Raw genomic sequence first — 15,036 nt, forward strand, 5'->3', positions numbered from 1 at the left:
TTTAATATTATATCGTTTTTATTAATTTCCAGTTATTGTAGTGCATCACATTAAATTAAATGATAAATGTTGCTTTGGCAGCTACTGTAGTTGAAATATATTTCAGTTAATGCTTATTTTTATTTCAAGTAACCTATTTGTATTTAACAGTTTTAATCCTGTTTGAATGCATGCATTCCTCCATCGTTGCAGGCATAATTACTGTGTTCTTGTACGGTTTTCAAGCAGCAGTGCTGCCCTGAGCTCCTATTGCAGCACTGTGAGAAAATATTTTAGCTGAGTAACTTAACGGAGTAGTGAGCTTGCAGTCTGATTTTTGGGCCTTCTTACACTTGGACACTTCATGCATTTTAATAAAATGTTACTATACTAACCATATAAACATACATAATTAAAATAACAAATCAAACTAGTTTATCATCTTTATGAGGGAGGAGAAAATCCCATCAAGCTGTGAAGCTCTGCTTCCAAATACATTCTACAGCATTTAGGGACAGATTTATTCATCAACTGGTAACATGACTGATACTAATTCAGTATTTACAGTCTCTTCCCATATGTTAAGATGGTTAATCACACTTCCACTTTGTTTGCGTCTTTAAAAAAATATATATAAATATTGTAATTTCCTGTTTTTGCTGATGGTAATTTACAAGAAAATACAAATAAATCTGTGTTTGATTTTAAGAACATTTTTGTTTATCTTTGTATAATAAACAACTTCGATCAGAATGAACTGGAACTATTCAGTGACACCGAAAGCCAGAAATGTTAAGACTCCAACATTCCAAACAAATGAAAAGCCATTTAGTCACACACATCTGTGCCCTTAGTCATCATCATTATCTGCACCTGGTTTTTGGATCGGCTTGCAGCACTCCAAAATTTCGGCCCTTAGAATCCATGGTGATGCTGACGGCTCTGTGGACGTAAGGAAGCTTCTCCAGACGGATTCGCTCATAAACACCCCCTCCGTCTGGGTGACCGGACACCTCCATGCCATCTGACACAACACAGCATTCATGTGTAATGGGTCTAGTTAGAAATCCTGTATTATTTATAGCATTTTTAGTGTTAAACTGATGGTCTCAGTACCTTTTTTGTCTACAGCTTTCTTGTACTGGCCCAGCCACTGTCCACTGAAGCCCTCTCCATCCTGAGTAACAAACATCATGCTGTTCTTACTCAGGGCGATGTCTGACATGAAGACCTGTCGGCTGTACGCCCAGCGACACTGTCTCACTGACGTGCCCATAGAGCGCCAACAAAACACCTGAAACATCAGAGAAAGACAGAGAAGAAAGCAGGAATATGAATATAATTAATGCACCAGCTAAATGGTTGCTAATGTGTTCTGAGTGGTTGCAAGGTTCCTTACAAACCTAAAGTCAGAAACACACAGGCAAAAGGCTCTATGAAATCGGTTTTATTTATTTTCAATTCTTTGTAAATTTTTCTGGATTTCATTATAATGGTTAAATTAAATTTTAGTAAATAAAATCTTGTCTAAATAATTAAAATCATGAAATGTATACAATTTAACGAAAACGAATTAAAAGTTACATTTAAAAAAAAATTTTTAAGGCTCTATGAAATTAAGTAAAAAAAATTTCCCCCAATATTCTGATTTATTTTTATGTTTTAATTTTAAGTTTAATTACATTTTAATAAATCACAGTTAACTTTATTCATAATTCATACTGTACCCATTTAATAATTAAGAATATTTTTTACAATAACAGGGCTCAACTGAAAGTTTAATTATTATTTAATACAAATTTACTATCAAAAATGGTGGTAATCAAATCAAGACAAAACATTAACAATTAATCCTGAAACGTAACCAAAACATAATTCCTTTTCCTCTTTTTGCGCTGTAATATTCAGACACTAATGCATATCACTATTACACCAGCTAAATGGTTGCTAATGTGTTCTGAGTGGTTGCAAGGTTCCTTACAAACCTAAAGTCAGAAACACACAGGCAAAAGGCTCTATGAAATCGGTTTTATTTATTTTCAATTCTTTGTAAATTTTTCTGGATTTCATTTAATAATTAAGAATATTTTTTACAATAACAGGGCTCAATTGAAAGTTTAATTATAATTTAATACAAATTTACTATCAAAAATGGTGGTAATCAAATCAAGACAAAAAAAATTAACAATTAATCCTGAAACGTAACCAAAACATAATTCCTTTTCCTCTTTTTGCGCTGTAATATTCAGACACTAATGCATATCACTATTTGATTAATAGTATTGCCCTACTTTTCATTTAATAATCCAAAATATGCCAAATTCCATGAGACCGTACATTATACAGTAAATTCTATTTTTATGACTGGATTCCACAATTCCATCTGCGTTTTCCACATCACAGAAAATCTTAAATCATACTTCTTAGAAAAGCAGTAATGCACCTCTTATCAAACAAACAAACAAACAAGCCACGTGATCAGAGGGACCAGGGTTTGCTTAAATCCCTTATGAGCAAAAGCAAAAATGGTGTTTGCTAAAGCAGGCATTTAATAAACAGATGGACTGACAAGCTGTAAAGATATAAAAGCAAATAACTCTGGCATATTACCAGACATTTAGATATATGTGCTTTGCAAATTAAATGACAGCATCAATACCAGCATAAGCAGCTTTCATTATAGAAAAATCACATGTTTTAAAATATATAGAAAACATACTGGTATTAACGCTGTGAAAATGCAAAATCATTAAGCATGACTAAATCCAACTTGGACCCCATTCCACTAACTTGGCTGGTCCAACTGATAGGCTTTTATCAGGCACGTACTGACCCACAATACTGAACATCTTGGTTAAGCAGACATTATAACCAGCTGTACACCACAGTGTATTATGAGGGAATAAAAAAGTCAGCAATAAAAATGAAACACTGTTTGGAAACTTAATAGTTTAGTGGCCAATTACTACTTAGCACTTGTCAGAGTAACAAACAACTCATTTCTGTCATCTGATGCTAGTAACAAAAGTTTTGCTTTGGATACTATAGATAAAACATTATTTTACACAGGCTAGGGAATCATGTTGGCAACTGTGGACAGTCACTAGTCCCTAGCTTGGTTTAGATCCTACCTGTCAGATCACTACCACTGAATTTGTGTAAATGAAAATCTGCTTGACCTAACTACTGCAAAATATGGTGTGCCACAAGGCTCTGTCTCAGGCCCTTTGTTGTTCTTGTACTTTAGGTGATAATATTAGGAAACACAGCATTAGTTTTCACTGTTATGTAGACCACAAAGATCTCCATACTTATTCAAGTTCAGATAAAAGTGGATGATGGATTGCACTGAATGTACAGTATGTCAAGTCATTTCAATTTGCTAAATTGTGATTAACGTAAACACTTTAGATACAATTATTTTAGAAACAAGCTTTTACAGCTACAGAGGAAAACAAAAAATGTTGCTTTTTGGTAGCTATATTGATATTAATTTGAGACTGATGGGGTGTTCACTTGAGCATTGATGTGAATATTCAGACCGCATCTTCATTTGACTGTTGAGTGATAGACTTGCTCATTCAGTAAAAGAACAGATATTAAAACAGGGATTGTAACAAGTCCTTCATGAGCATTTCTAGGGAGAATCAGGTGTATTTGATTAGGACAGATCAGTTGACTATGGGAACAGACTGCTTTGGGCTTTAATCCAAGTTTATCTTAAACTTTGTTACACAAGGTATTTTTGGGCAATATTTTTGCATGTGTACTCCAGAGATTGAAGTTCAGTTCAGTGTCATATATCACTCACCCTTCCAGCTTCATCTAGAGCCAAAATCACCAGCTTCTCTCCTCCACCATCATGCAGAAGCTGAGGATCGATACGATGATCCAAACTACCACCACTCACTAGAACTTTCTTCAGGTTCAGCTGTCTGGAGGACAACACAAGGACAGTGTTAACAATAGCTAAGTTTCCATTTAAAGCTTTAAATTTCACTTGTGAAAACTTGGAATATTGCATTAAACATTTGCGAATAAAGCAGTTTCCATATCATGTGTTCAAGAGAACAAAATCAGCATTTCTTGGGAAATTGGCACAAAAGTATCAGTAATACAATAAGAACGAGTTGCTTCAGCCAGGGAAACCTGTGACTCTTGTTTCATGAGCATGCAAACGAAATGCAGTAACAAATGCTGTCAAGTTATCTTGCATTTGGACGTCTGATGTTTGGGAACTCAATCATGTGAGACACTTCTGGGAGGTAATTATACAAAATCATTTTGGTGACAGAATGACAGACTCAGGCATTTCAGAAAGACGAAAACAATATTTTAGATGGTTGAGATGGATGAGAAAAGTCTTCTGGTTAGACTGAACAAAATCTGGATCGCTGAGACAACATAACGGCAAACCCTAGTCTCCTAACTCCACTCACTTGGATGCCAGTTTCTTGCACTGATAATCTGCCAGCAGGTACACGTCTCCCTTTTCGGTCACGCAAACAGTGGCCCCATTGCTGGCTGCAGCCATAGCGATGGTCACATCCTTGTGGTGCAGAGCGGACACCTGTCGAGGAACAGTCACGGACCTCTCTCCATTGGGCTCCAGCAGGTAACCTGAATGTATCACAATGGTTGGACCACAAGTTTTCATATGGGAAGAGGCAAATTAAGCAGATGCTCTGATGAAATTGCATGAAGAGGATTTGCGAAACACCTGAGAGACTTTAGATCAGTTAAACAATCTGTTTGTTTGTATGTGATAAACAGATCTGGGTGCTTAAGCAGCTTACCAAGCTGGCCACCATTTAATCCTATGGTATACACCGCATCTCGGGTCCAAAGAACAGTGTGGAACCTGCCAGTTGCAACACCAATCACAGACCTTCCTTTCAGGGACTTAGATGTGACCTGTAGTCAACAGAGAATAACATTAAAAGATGCAATTTATGGAATTACCAAGACCTAGACACTTAATTTCCAGCAATATCGTCAACTTGAATGCACAGATACTATCTGAACTTAGCTGGGGTGCGTTTCACAAAACCATCGTTAGCCAACTATAGTCGTTAGTTCCAGTGAATTCTATTAGCAACGACGGAACTTGCAACCATAGTTGCTTTCGGGAAACGCACCCCTGGACGATGAATTCACTGAATCAATGATGAACTGACTTTAACTGAAAATTGAGTGTTTACTGTTTTGCATTATTATACACTATTTTCCTATTGAATACTATAAATCTGCTTTGACACAATCTATATTGTTAAAAGTGCTATATAAATAAAGGTGGCTTGACTTGACCCAGAATTTTTATTTTGATGCATCACTAGTTTCGTGATACCGTGTGTCATGGATAAATCCAGGCTGTCCGACCTGTTTGGGAACTTGGCTGGAAGCAGGAGGAGGTGCCAGCCCCAGCTGATGGTGGGTGTTGAGCCCAAAGGTGTAGACGTACCCCTCCTCTGTCAGAACAACAGTGTGATCTCGGGCCGCTGCGATCTGAGAGCAGTGATGGGACAAAAGCCCCTCCACCATCCGGGGAACCTTTGAAATGAACGTGGACACTAAGTCTTAAAAAGATAGCAGATGTAGAAATATATGCATCAACCCACACCAAAGTGTCTCACCAGATATGTCTGTTCATCACCATGTCCGAGTCGTCCGCCCTGTCCATGTCCACATGTGTACACCTGACCCTTCTGGGACAGAAAGACCGAGTGGAACTTACACAACACCACCTTAAAAAGACACAAAAACACAATGTTACCATCATCACTCAAGACCATGTTAACGAAGACAGACCGTCATCTTAACGATATTTGCACACTAAAGCCACACTTATGTAGCACAAGCACACTCTTTCAGCAAAACAATTCAAAAATAGAACCATGTTTGGTTTGAAATGATAAAACAATAAATGCAATTTTTAAAAGTAAAACAAAGTTTGGAATAATAGAATGGACTGACAATTACTTTTATTATTTTTTTTTAGTTGTTTTGTAGTTTGTTTGTTTTATTGGCGCAGTAGGTACAGAATTATTTTTTTTTGCCAATTTTAAATTCAATAATTTTCTTAAATTTGTACATTTTTAGTAGTAGGTACTAGGGTAAAAAAGGCATCAATGATTGTCTATATTTGCATAACAGCCTGTATACTAATACACATTTATCTACTCATTTTAAATCAAAAACACAGTAAAACAGCAATATTGTGAAGTATTACCATTTAAAATAACTGTTTATTATGCGACTATACTGTAAAATGTCATTTATTCCTGTGATCAAAGCTGAATTTTCATACTCCAGGCTTCAGTGTCACGTGATCCTTCAGAAATCATTCTAATATGTTGATTTGCTGCTCAAGAAACAAGATTATTATGAATGTTGAATACAACTGTGCTGCCAATTTTTTTGTCCAAAACATAATTTTTCAGGAAATATTCTTTGATGAATAGAAAATTCAAATAAACAGTTTATTTGAAACAGTAAAGTTTTGTAACATTATAAATGTCTTTACTGTCACTTTTGATTAATTGCAGCAGCATCGCTGCTTAATAAAATGATCAATTTCTTGGGAGGTAAATTTATTCACACAAACACACTGCTAAGTGACTGACTGATTCGGCTGCTGTATAGTTTTAGACACAACTTTTGAGTCGAGCTGGTTAAAAGTCACTGCAAAAACACCAAAGCAAGCTGCATAAGCAAAATTCAAGAAAAAAAAAAAACCCTGAAAGATCTTTTCTAAGGACCAATTTCACTTTTCTGGGCCATTTTTGCAAAGACATCTAACGCAATTTACATTTAAACATCATTAAGTGTAGCAAATACTTTAAAAGCCCACTGTAAATATGATATCATTGGAGATTATCGGTCGATTAAGAACGGAGACCTGGAGAAAATAACTGCAGGCCAGAACGAACCAGCTGCGTTCTGCTCATCACGAGGGCTTGACTTTTAGCCATGACAGCTTTGCCCTGTCTCTGCAAAGCATGCCAGCTCTGGATTGGCTCTCACTGGCTGCCATACGCATGCATTCGCAGCACTTATTTAATCTGCTGCCGTTATCCCTGAATGAATATTTTAATATTTAACCGAAAGCATCTGCAGAACAGCATGGCGGGTCACAATGCGCTCTGTTTCCATGTAAGGGGGCATTGGAGAGCCGATGAAAGGGTCAGGAAACAAGATCCGGCATCACAATGAGCAGTGCAAAATTAAAGGACTGCCCTGCACTTCAGAAATTAATTAGCCGAATGTAAGTACACACACCGACTTAACAATAAAAAATGTAATGCATTGCTGAAGTGTCTTCTCAAGGGTAAGATGCATCTCTAGAAACTTTCTATCATCCTAAACGGCTGACATTTTTGGCTTAAGACACTCATTTTGATCACCCCTTAACCACTTGGGGCTTCTCCTTTCAAAAATGCCCAAATCCCAAGTGAGAGGCTGACAATGGGATCATGCAACACTACTGGATCACATTTCCCATCCACATATGAGCACATGCTGGCTATCCATCCAAAATGCAAATGAGTCCCCGCTATGACCACGGAAAAATGGAAACTTATACAGCGTTAAAGCATGATGTTGGCATCTTTCAGGGTCAGGTATGCCAAAGCAGCGACGCTCACCTTAGCTGCGTGAGTTCCAACACAAAGAGCTTCTCTTCATCAACAAGAACATAGTTTTCATCCTCGAGGGCAATTTTCAAGAACAATTTACAGAGTAACAAAGATATCTAAGTCTCCTCGGATGGTTTGCAGGGACCCTTGGAGATTTTGGTTTTGAAGGAGGTTCCCTGTGAGGAGCCTGTTATCAAGGCAACACTTGCAGGTCCTCTATTTTTACCGTCCTCTCTTGTTGCCACACTTAACCCTGGGGAGTTTTAGGCCCTCACACAAACCTCGGGGAATTGCATTGCAGATGAGGATTTCATAACACTATGTGCCTCATCAGCAGAAAATAATCCATATAGATGCATAACGTTGCAGAGAAGTTGGAGAGTGCCTGCGTCAAAAAATATATAAAATAAGCTTTTGAAGATGAAAACCTGCAGTAAAAGCTCTCTATTCTTGGTTGCTGCCCCTCAGTTGTGGAATGGCTTAAGTGTTTATTAGATCTGGGTGGTCATTTTATTCTTCATATCTTTTTTCTAATATGATATTCTTTTTGTCTTACTGTATTGTAGTTTCTTTGCATTTTTTAAAAATGCACAGAACTTTGGTACACTTTTTAAGTGCTTTATAAACAGGGGTGCACCATAAGTGGTACGCAGGTGCGCATGCACAACCAAAATAAAAAATGCACTGTGTTAATAATGCTGCATCCACGCCATGTCGTAATTACCGTAATTCCGAGATGACAACACGTTCAACCCGTTTACGTCTTTGGACTGGGGATTATCCTTTTCTATAGCGACAGTCAACAAAATGAACCCGCGTGAAATAATGTTACTGGCAGCTGTAAAACACTACAAGTAACAGCTGCTATGCAAAATTATTACACTTTATAATTATTTCTTTAGGTTGCTATAACATGGATAGCCTCTGTGCTGCATGTCTTTCGTTTATGTACACATTACTTTTGTATGAAGACATCTACATTGGCGAAAGTCAATTACACCAATTTTAAAACATATTACGAAATAACTGCTTAATTACATTTTACTACAGGAAGCGCCGCCAGGTACCCTGGTTCCACGTGAGGTGCAGCGGTCACGTGGTACAGGCCGTAGCTCTCTGAAAACTCCCAGTTCACAAGTTGTAATCTACGAGGACGTGAATGCTTTTCTCAAGTTGGTATCTCAATTACGGTAATTATGACATGACGTGAATGTACCTTAAGTTCAGAGTGCTCATTTGCGCTCATAACAGCTGTTATACCATGGTCTGTCAGAATACTCGATTCTGATTGGCTGGCAGGTGTGCATTAAAACCACATGCTTTAATTGATGTACACAAACATTACTCACACACAACCCACACACAAACACAGAGAGAGAGGTCAGAGATTGCAGATTGCGCTGTGAATACACAGAAACTTCTCGTCAACGCTGCCCCGCGACTTTTATTTATAAAATAGCCCAGATACAAGATCGCAACATTATATTCCTCAGCAACGAGGTGGTAAAATAGTCATCAATTTTCATCTCTCTCTCTCGATAATTAATTGAAATAAATGCTATAATTCATTCAAATAAATGCGATCTTTCATCTCTGTCTGATAAACACTGGGTAGAATGCTAGAGCTGACGAGCTGTAACTGACGAAAATAACCATAATTTTTACACCCTTCCGGTCAAATTTTGCGCTGCAAACATCTTTAACTTGTTTATGCTGGCAAATGACCATGGTATAAGCGGAATGATGCACGGTTAGCTGTGCATTAAACGATTTTAAAGTACTTCGCGGAGGCAACCTTGGCCTTCACGTCGTGCATTAAAATTATTTAATGCATATCTAGCCATGCATTATCCCTTACTTAATGCACAATTACCATTTTAGATTGACAAACTGTAATATTGTAATACTAAGATTTCTATTCGAACTGAAAGAGTAAATCTAGGCAATCCACTGCCGTTTTCAAAGCATAATTCAAAACTGTGACATTTCATTCACTGACACTCTTCAATCTGCAGCGCTAAACCCAGCAGCGCATATACTCGCTTGATAAAAGCTTGGCAAAATAAAAGCTTGCTGGTTTTAAGTTTGAAAATGATGAAAATTCATATTAAAAATATATACTTACTAAAAAAAAAATTGTATTTTTATTGAATACTCTGTGAATTTTAAATTATAATATTATCATCACACACTATTATTTTGCTTATTGTTTTGTTAAAAAAATTAAGTATAATAATATTATCACTTTTTATTTTTTAAGTTATATTTAATGGATCACTATGTGCCAGGTACATGAACCAGGCTGAAAAACATAAGTGCTCCCCTGTTTATAAATAATAATAATAATAATGATGATTGAATTGATTAAAAAAGAAGGAACAAAAGTGATTGATTCAAATCAACTTTAAAAAGAAACAGTAAATACTACATGCACGGGGGGGGGAAAATGACTTTCAAAACTTTAGTAACACTAAATGACATTTACCTGCTTCACATAGATCCGAAACCTTAAAAACAGGTCCACGATCTCAGGATGGTGTCTGCTCTCCTGGTTTCCATGTCCCAGACTAAAATTTGTGTTGCTTCCCCAAGTGTACACTTCAGTAGGGTCTGCGATGAGATCAGATCAGAGCAACAAAGAGAGCTATGTGCTATGAGTGTATATAAGCACTGTTTGTTGTTTGCGTTTGGAATCTGATAGTGTGCTTGGATCCAGAAATGGTGATGTCAGACTAAACAAGTGGACTGATAAGTGACAATACACAAAAGTGCTACTGCAGAAGGGAAAAAGTACAAAATCTTGAAAAAAGACATGCAGGTATAGAATGATACGAGTATGGATGCATGAGGACAGAATTTTAACATTAAGGTGAACAACTCGTTTAATAATTATAAATACTTCTTTAGCACTGGCACAATCATACATATTAATAGGGAAATTAATCCATGCTGATTACCAGTGTTTCTGAACACAATGTGAGCTGGGCGGTCCTTCATGGTGAGGTCTAGGGCAGAAAGACCCTCCTTGTCCTGGATGGACAGTGCTCCGCCACGCTGGAACACAAATATATAAACACGGTGCAATAAAAGACAGTCATACAAACCAATGAACCAATGGAATGGGGAGGAAAAGATTACGCTGTTCTGGTGACTCACATTCCACAGAAATCTGTTGTAATTCTCAACAGTAACTGACTCATGTATCACCCAGGCATTATTAGCTTATTTTGAGATTACTGGCCCATGAATATAATACTCACTTGGCCAAATTAACAGACGTGGACCATCACTAACATGTCCATTCCAAAATCAGCTAGTTTTGGATGAGAAAAAAAGCAAACTGTTTGTTTTCAGTTCATTTTAAAAGGTGAAGTGCGCACAGTGTTGCCAATCTGCGGTTTTCCTGCGGAATTGGGCTACTTTAACACGGTTGTTTTTCATGTCCGCAGGTTGAAGCGACTCCAATAACATGATATTTAGCCCCTGCAATGTGAATTTTACCAGTGGAACCTCACCCAAAAAAATTATTTTACCCTCCAGAATGTGATTTTGTTTACCAGGGGACCCACCTCGAAACACCACTGGGCTAGTTTTTAGTCGCAATTGGGCGGGCTTTGTTGTGAAAACCTGGCAACCCTGAGTGTGCAGTTTCTGTGCCTCTATAATAATAATACTAATTTGTTACATTTATATAGTGCTTTTCTGGGTCCTAGAAACACCTAAATGAACTGCAATTTTATTGTGAATTTTGTGCACATCATTTCACTTCATCAAGGCTGCATTTATTTGATGTTTTTAGTTTGTGTTGAATAGAAGGTTCAAAAGAACAGCATTTAATTGAAATATAAATCTTTAGAAACTTTACAAACGTCTTTACTGTCACTTTTGATCAATTTAAAGCATCCTTTCTGAATAAAATGATTAATTTCTTAATTTTTTTCTTACCTCAAACATTTGAATGGTACTGTAGTACAGATTCCCCGAAAATATTAAGCAGTTTTCAACATTGATGATAATCAGAAATGTTTCTTGAGCAGCAAATCAGAATATTATACTGATTTCTGAAGATCATGTGACACTGAAGACTGGAGGAATGATGCTGAAAATACAGCTTTCCGTCACAGGAATAAATTACATTTTACAATATATTAACATAGAAAACACTTATTTTAAATTATAATAATATTTCACAATATTACTGTATTTTTGTAAAAGAGACTTCTTTCAAAAACATTAAGAAATCTTAAATACTCCAAACTTTGACCAGTACCGTTTATGGGCATTATACTGGCCATCGGTCACCCTTCTTTCTAAATACTGTATTAGCAGCAGTCAGTGAAACACTCGTATTAATGAAGCCGTGCTCACCTTGATGAGCCCCATGAGGCAGTGAATTTGCCCGTAGAAGGCGCTGCGGTGCAGTGCGGTCCACCCAGACTCCTTGTCCTTCGCCAGCATGTCGGCGTGTTTGCTGTCTAGGAGCCACTGAAGCAGGTCACGCTTACCCAGAGAGGCCACGAGGTGCAGAGCCGTGCGCCCAAACTCGTCCCGCAGGGTAGCTGCATTGTGACAGTGGACGGACAGAAAGCCCTGCAGACGGCCCTCCGAGCCGCTGGTCAAAGCGGCGATCACTTCCTCTGCGTGCCTCACAGAGCGGCACTTCGGTGTGCAGTCTGGGCTTCCCAGACTCATTTTAGCTTCCCACCCGCTAACTTACAACCCCAAAACACCCACCTCCACCCACACGCCTGTGCTTTAACATCTCAGACTAGCATAGAAATGTATTTCTCAAATAACTGCAATAAATTAAAGAAAACAAAATGAAAAAAACAGGGAATAGGTTTCGCCTTTCTGTGAATTCGGGGCGCTAGACTTGTGCATGTGTTGAGGTTCCACGGCACCCTAGCGGCCCCGAGAGTGAAGACCTAGCTCATCTCAATCCACCACATCGGCAACACTTTCCACAAAACCTTTGGAACAATCATCAGCATCAAAGAAAACACTCATTTCTCTGTACAAAAACATACAAATATATTCCAGTTTTCTCAACAACAACAAAAATTAGTTAACTTGTAATCTATCTATACATCGTATTTTACAAAAGGCAAATCCTGTGCTGTCCATTCAAGAGTCCATCAGCTTTGAGGGGAAAGACTCCTTCCCCCAACACGCTCCACCACTTAAGCCTCCATAATTGCAAAGCGTGCCTGAAACAGAAAGAATGGCTTTCAGATTAATATCAACAATACCACAAAAATGGCAATTAACCTGTAAAATTCACCAGATCGTACAAAGTTGTGCATTTATTCATGACTAGACTAGTTTCCTAAACTTCACCAAAGTTACTCGGCTGAAAACCACATAAAGCACTCAAATTAGTTCTGTTTTGTGTAAAATTATACTTAACATAGATGGGGGTTTTCTTTAGCCTAGTTATGGATGCTTTTTTGGGGGGGGGGGGCAAAAAATCTTGCTTTTTAACAGCAATATTCCACAGTGGACTTCGTTGAGCTTATCATAGTTGTAATATATAATAAATATCAAGCGGATGGTCATATTTTAAGATTGGGTCTGAGGCAAATCATTAAATATATACAACGATGGCATTAGAAAAGTGGTAATAAAGCATCTTCAGTAGTAAGCAGTAAAATAAACAAACAAACAAACAAAAGTGTATAGAATAATGCAGAGTTTCCAAGTCAGTGTTTAACAAAAGCAACTCTTGAAGAAACATGATGTAGTTTGACAGCTTCCAAACACCCCACCATCAGCTACAATCATCCGGTTTTGGATATTACTGATCCTTTTGTGATCATAAATGTGTTTAAATCTAAAAAAAACCGAGCAAAGGATTCAGTTCAAAGCATGTGTTATCATCTGGAGACCCCAGAGCTCTCTCTCTTTAAGCGTAGCGTCCGAGATTAAAGCACAAGGCGCTAACAGCGCTCGCTCACCTGACGCTAGAGGAAAGAGAAGGCCATGTTTGTGTTGTCCCCAGCGCGGCAGATCCACAGAAACATCTTTAAATGAATGTATTGATGTTTTGCCGCAAATATGTTGCAGCAGTTAGTCGGTTAAGTAGGAGCTAGAAGTGTGGACGCACGAGTAAAACGGATTCTGATTGGCCCATCAGACGAGCATCCTCCTGACATTTCATTGGACAGTTCGACTTGCAGACTTGTGTCGTTATTTGTCATTGGACGGCTCGGGGTGTTAAAGGACATCACAGTTTGCGCTTGTGACACAAACATTTCTTATTTTATTGTAAATATTCCAGTTACTTATGATTATGATCTTCAGCATATCTTGTTGACGGACTACACTGTATGCTGGTTGCTAGAGTCCCCCCTCTTGCGTCATCTCAGTGGGGGCGGGGCTTACGGGGCATACCTTACACATGAGTCATTATCATATTATAGATAGATAGATAGATAGATAGATAGATAGATAGATAGATAGACAGACAGACAGACAGAGAGACAGACAGACAGAAAGACAGATAGATAGGTAGATGACAGACATACCTTACACATGAGTCACATGACTCATTATCATATTAGAGATAGATAGACAGATAGATAGATAGACAGACAGACAGACAGACAGATAGACAGACAGACAGACAGACAGACAGACAGATAGACAGATAGACAGATAGACAGATAGATAGATAGATAGATAGATAGATAGATAGATAGATAGATAGATAGATAGATAGAAAGAAAACTTTTGTTAATGCCAATGAATCCGAGTGGAATAATTGAAAAATAATTTGTATGTCCGTTTGTAAATAAATAAAGTTTTTTCGATTATTTTCATTTACTCTTGCAAAAGTAATTATACAAAATTACTCAGAAACATCATGATTTGTATAGGCTACCTTTTTAAAATGCATAATAAAAATTTGACACGTATTTATTTAGTCATTTATTATTATTATTTAGTCATTTATCAGAAGCTTTTATCCAAAGCAACTTACAAATGAGGACAACAGAAGCAATCAATTGTAGTATTAAAACAACTAAAAACAGATCCAAAACTAAAAGCTAACACTTTATAAGTACTACATAAAAATGACAAATGCATACAACAAAATTTCAAAACTTAACATTTAAATGAAAAACAAAAAATAAAGCTAAAAACAATTCAAAATATTAAAGAACAAAAGGTATGAGTATAATAATGATTTTAATATAACACTAAGCCAAACACACACACACACACACACATATATATATATACACATTTATAAATTCAATATATATATATTATTTAATTTCCATTTAGTCTGTTGAAGTATTAAAATAACTCAAATTAAATAAAACTAAAAGCTTAATAAAAGACCTATTCAGACATCATTTAACTAAAATTAAAATAAATAACAAATACAAATCAAATGACAGTAGTTTATCAGTAATCCTAA

General features: G+C 37.1%; 1 protein-coding gene across 1 annotated transcript in view; it reads right to left on the bottom strand.

Annotated features, from left to right (window-relative positions):
- LOC107559035 (inhibitor of Bruton tyrosine kinase-like) overlaps positions 1–13,738 on the bottom strand; it is a 37,046-nt gene extending 23,308 nt beyond the window's left edge. Inside the window, exons 1-11 of the mRNA XM_016242758.1 lie at positions 13,568–13,738; positions 11,982–12,820; positions 10,571–10,667; positions 10,099–10,223; positions 5,613–5,723; positions 5,359–5,529; positions 4,776–4,893; positions 4,419–4,599; positions 3,791–3,914; positions 1,096–1,273; positions 853–1,003 (exon numbers count right to left, since the gene is read on the bottom strand). Coding sequence (XP_016098244.1) covers positions 853–1,003; positions 1,096–1,273; positions 3,791–3,914; positions 4,419–4,599; positions 4,776–4,893; positions 5,359–5,529; positions 5,613–5,723; positions 10,099–10,223; positions 10,571–10,667; positions 11,982–12,305 — 1,580 coding nt within the window. The 5' untranslated portion in view covers positions 12,306–12,820; positions 13,568–13,738. The remainder of the gene's footprint in view (positions 1–852; positions 1,004–1,095; positions 1,274–3,790; positions 3,915–4,418; positions 4,600–4,775; positions 4,894–5,358; positions 5,530–5,612; positions 5,724–10,098; positions 10,224–10,570; positions 10,668–11,981; positions 12,821–13,567) is intronic.
- Between the last annotated feature and the right edge of the window lie 1,298 nt (positions 13,739–15,036).

The sequence above is a fragment of the Sinocyclocheilus grahami genome, unplaced genomic scaffold (assembly GCF_001515645.1).
Source record: "Sinocyclocheilus grahami isolate Dianchi unplaced genomic scaffold, SAMN03320097.WGS_v1.1 scaffold672.1, whole genome shotgun sequence".
Classification (NCBI taxonomy): Eukaryota; Metazoa; Chordata; class Actinopteri; order Cypriniformes; family Cyprinidae; genus Sinocyclocheilus; species Sinocyclocheilus grahami.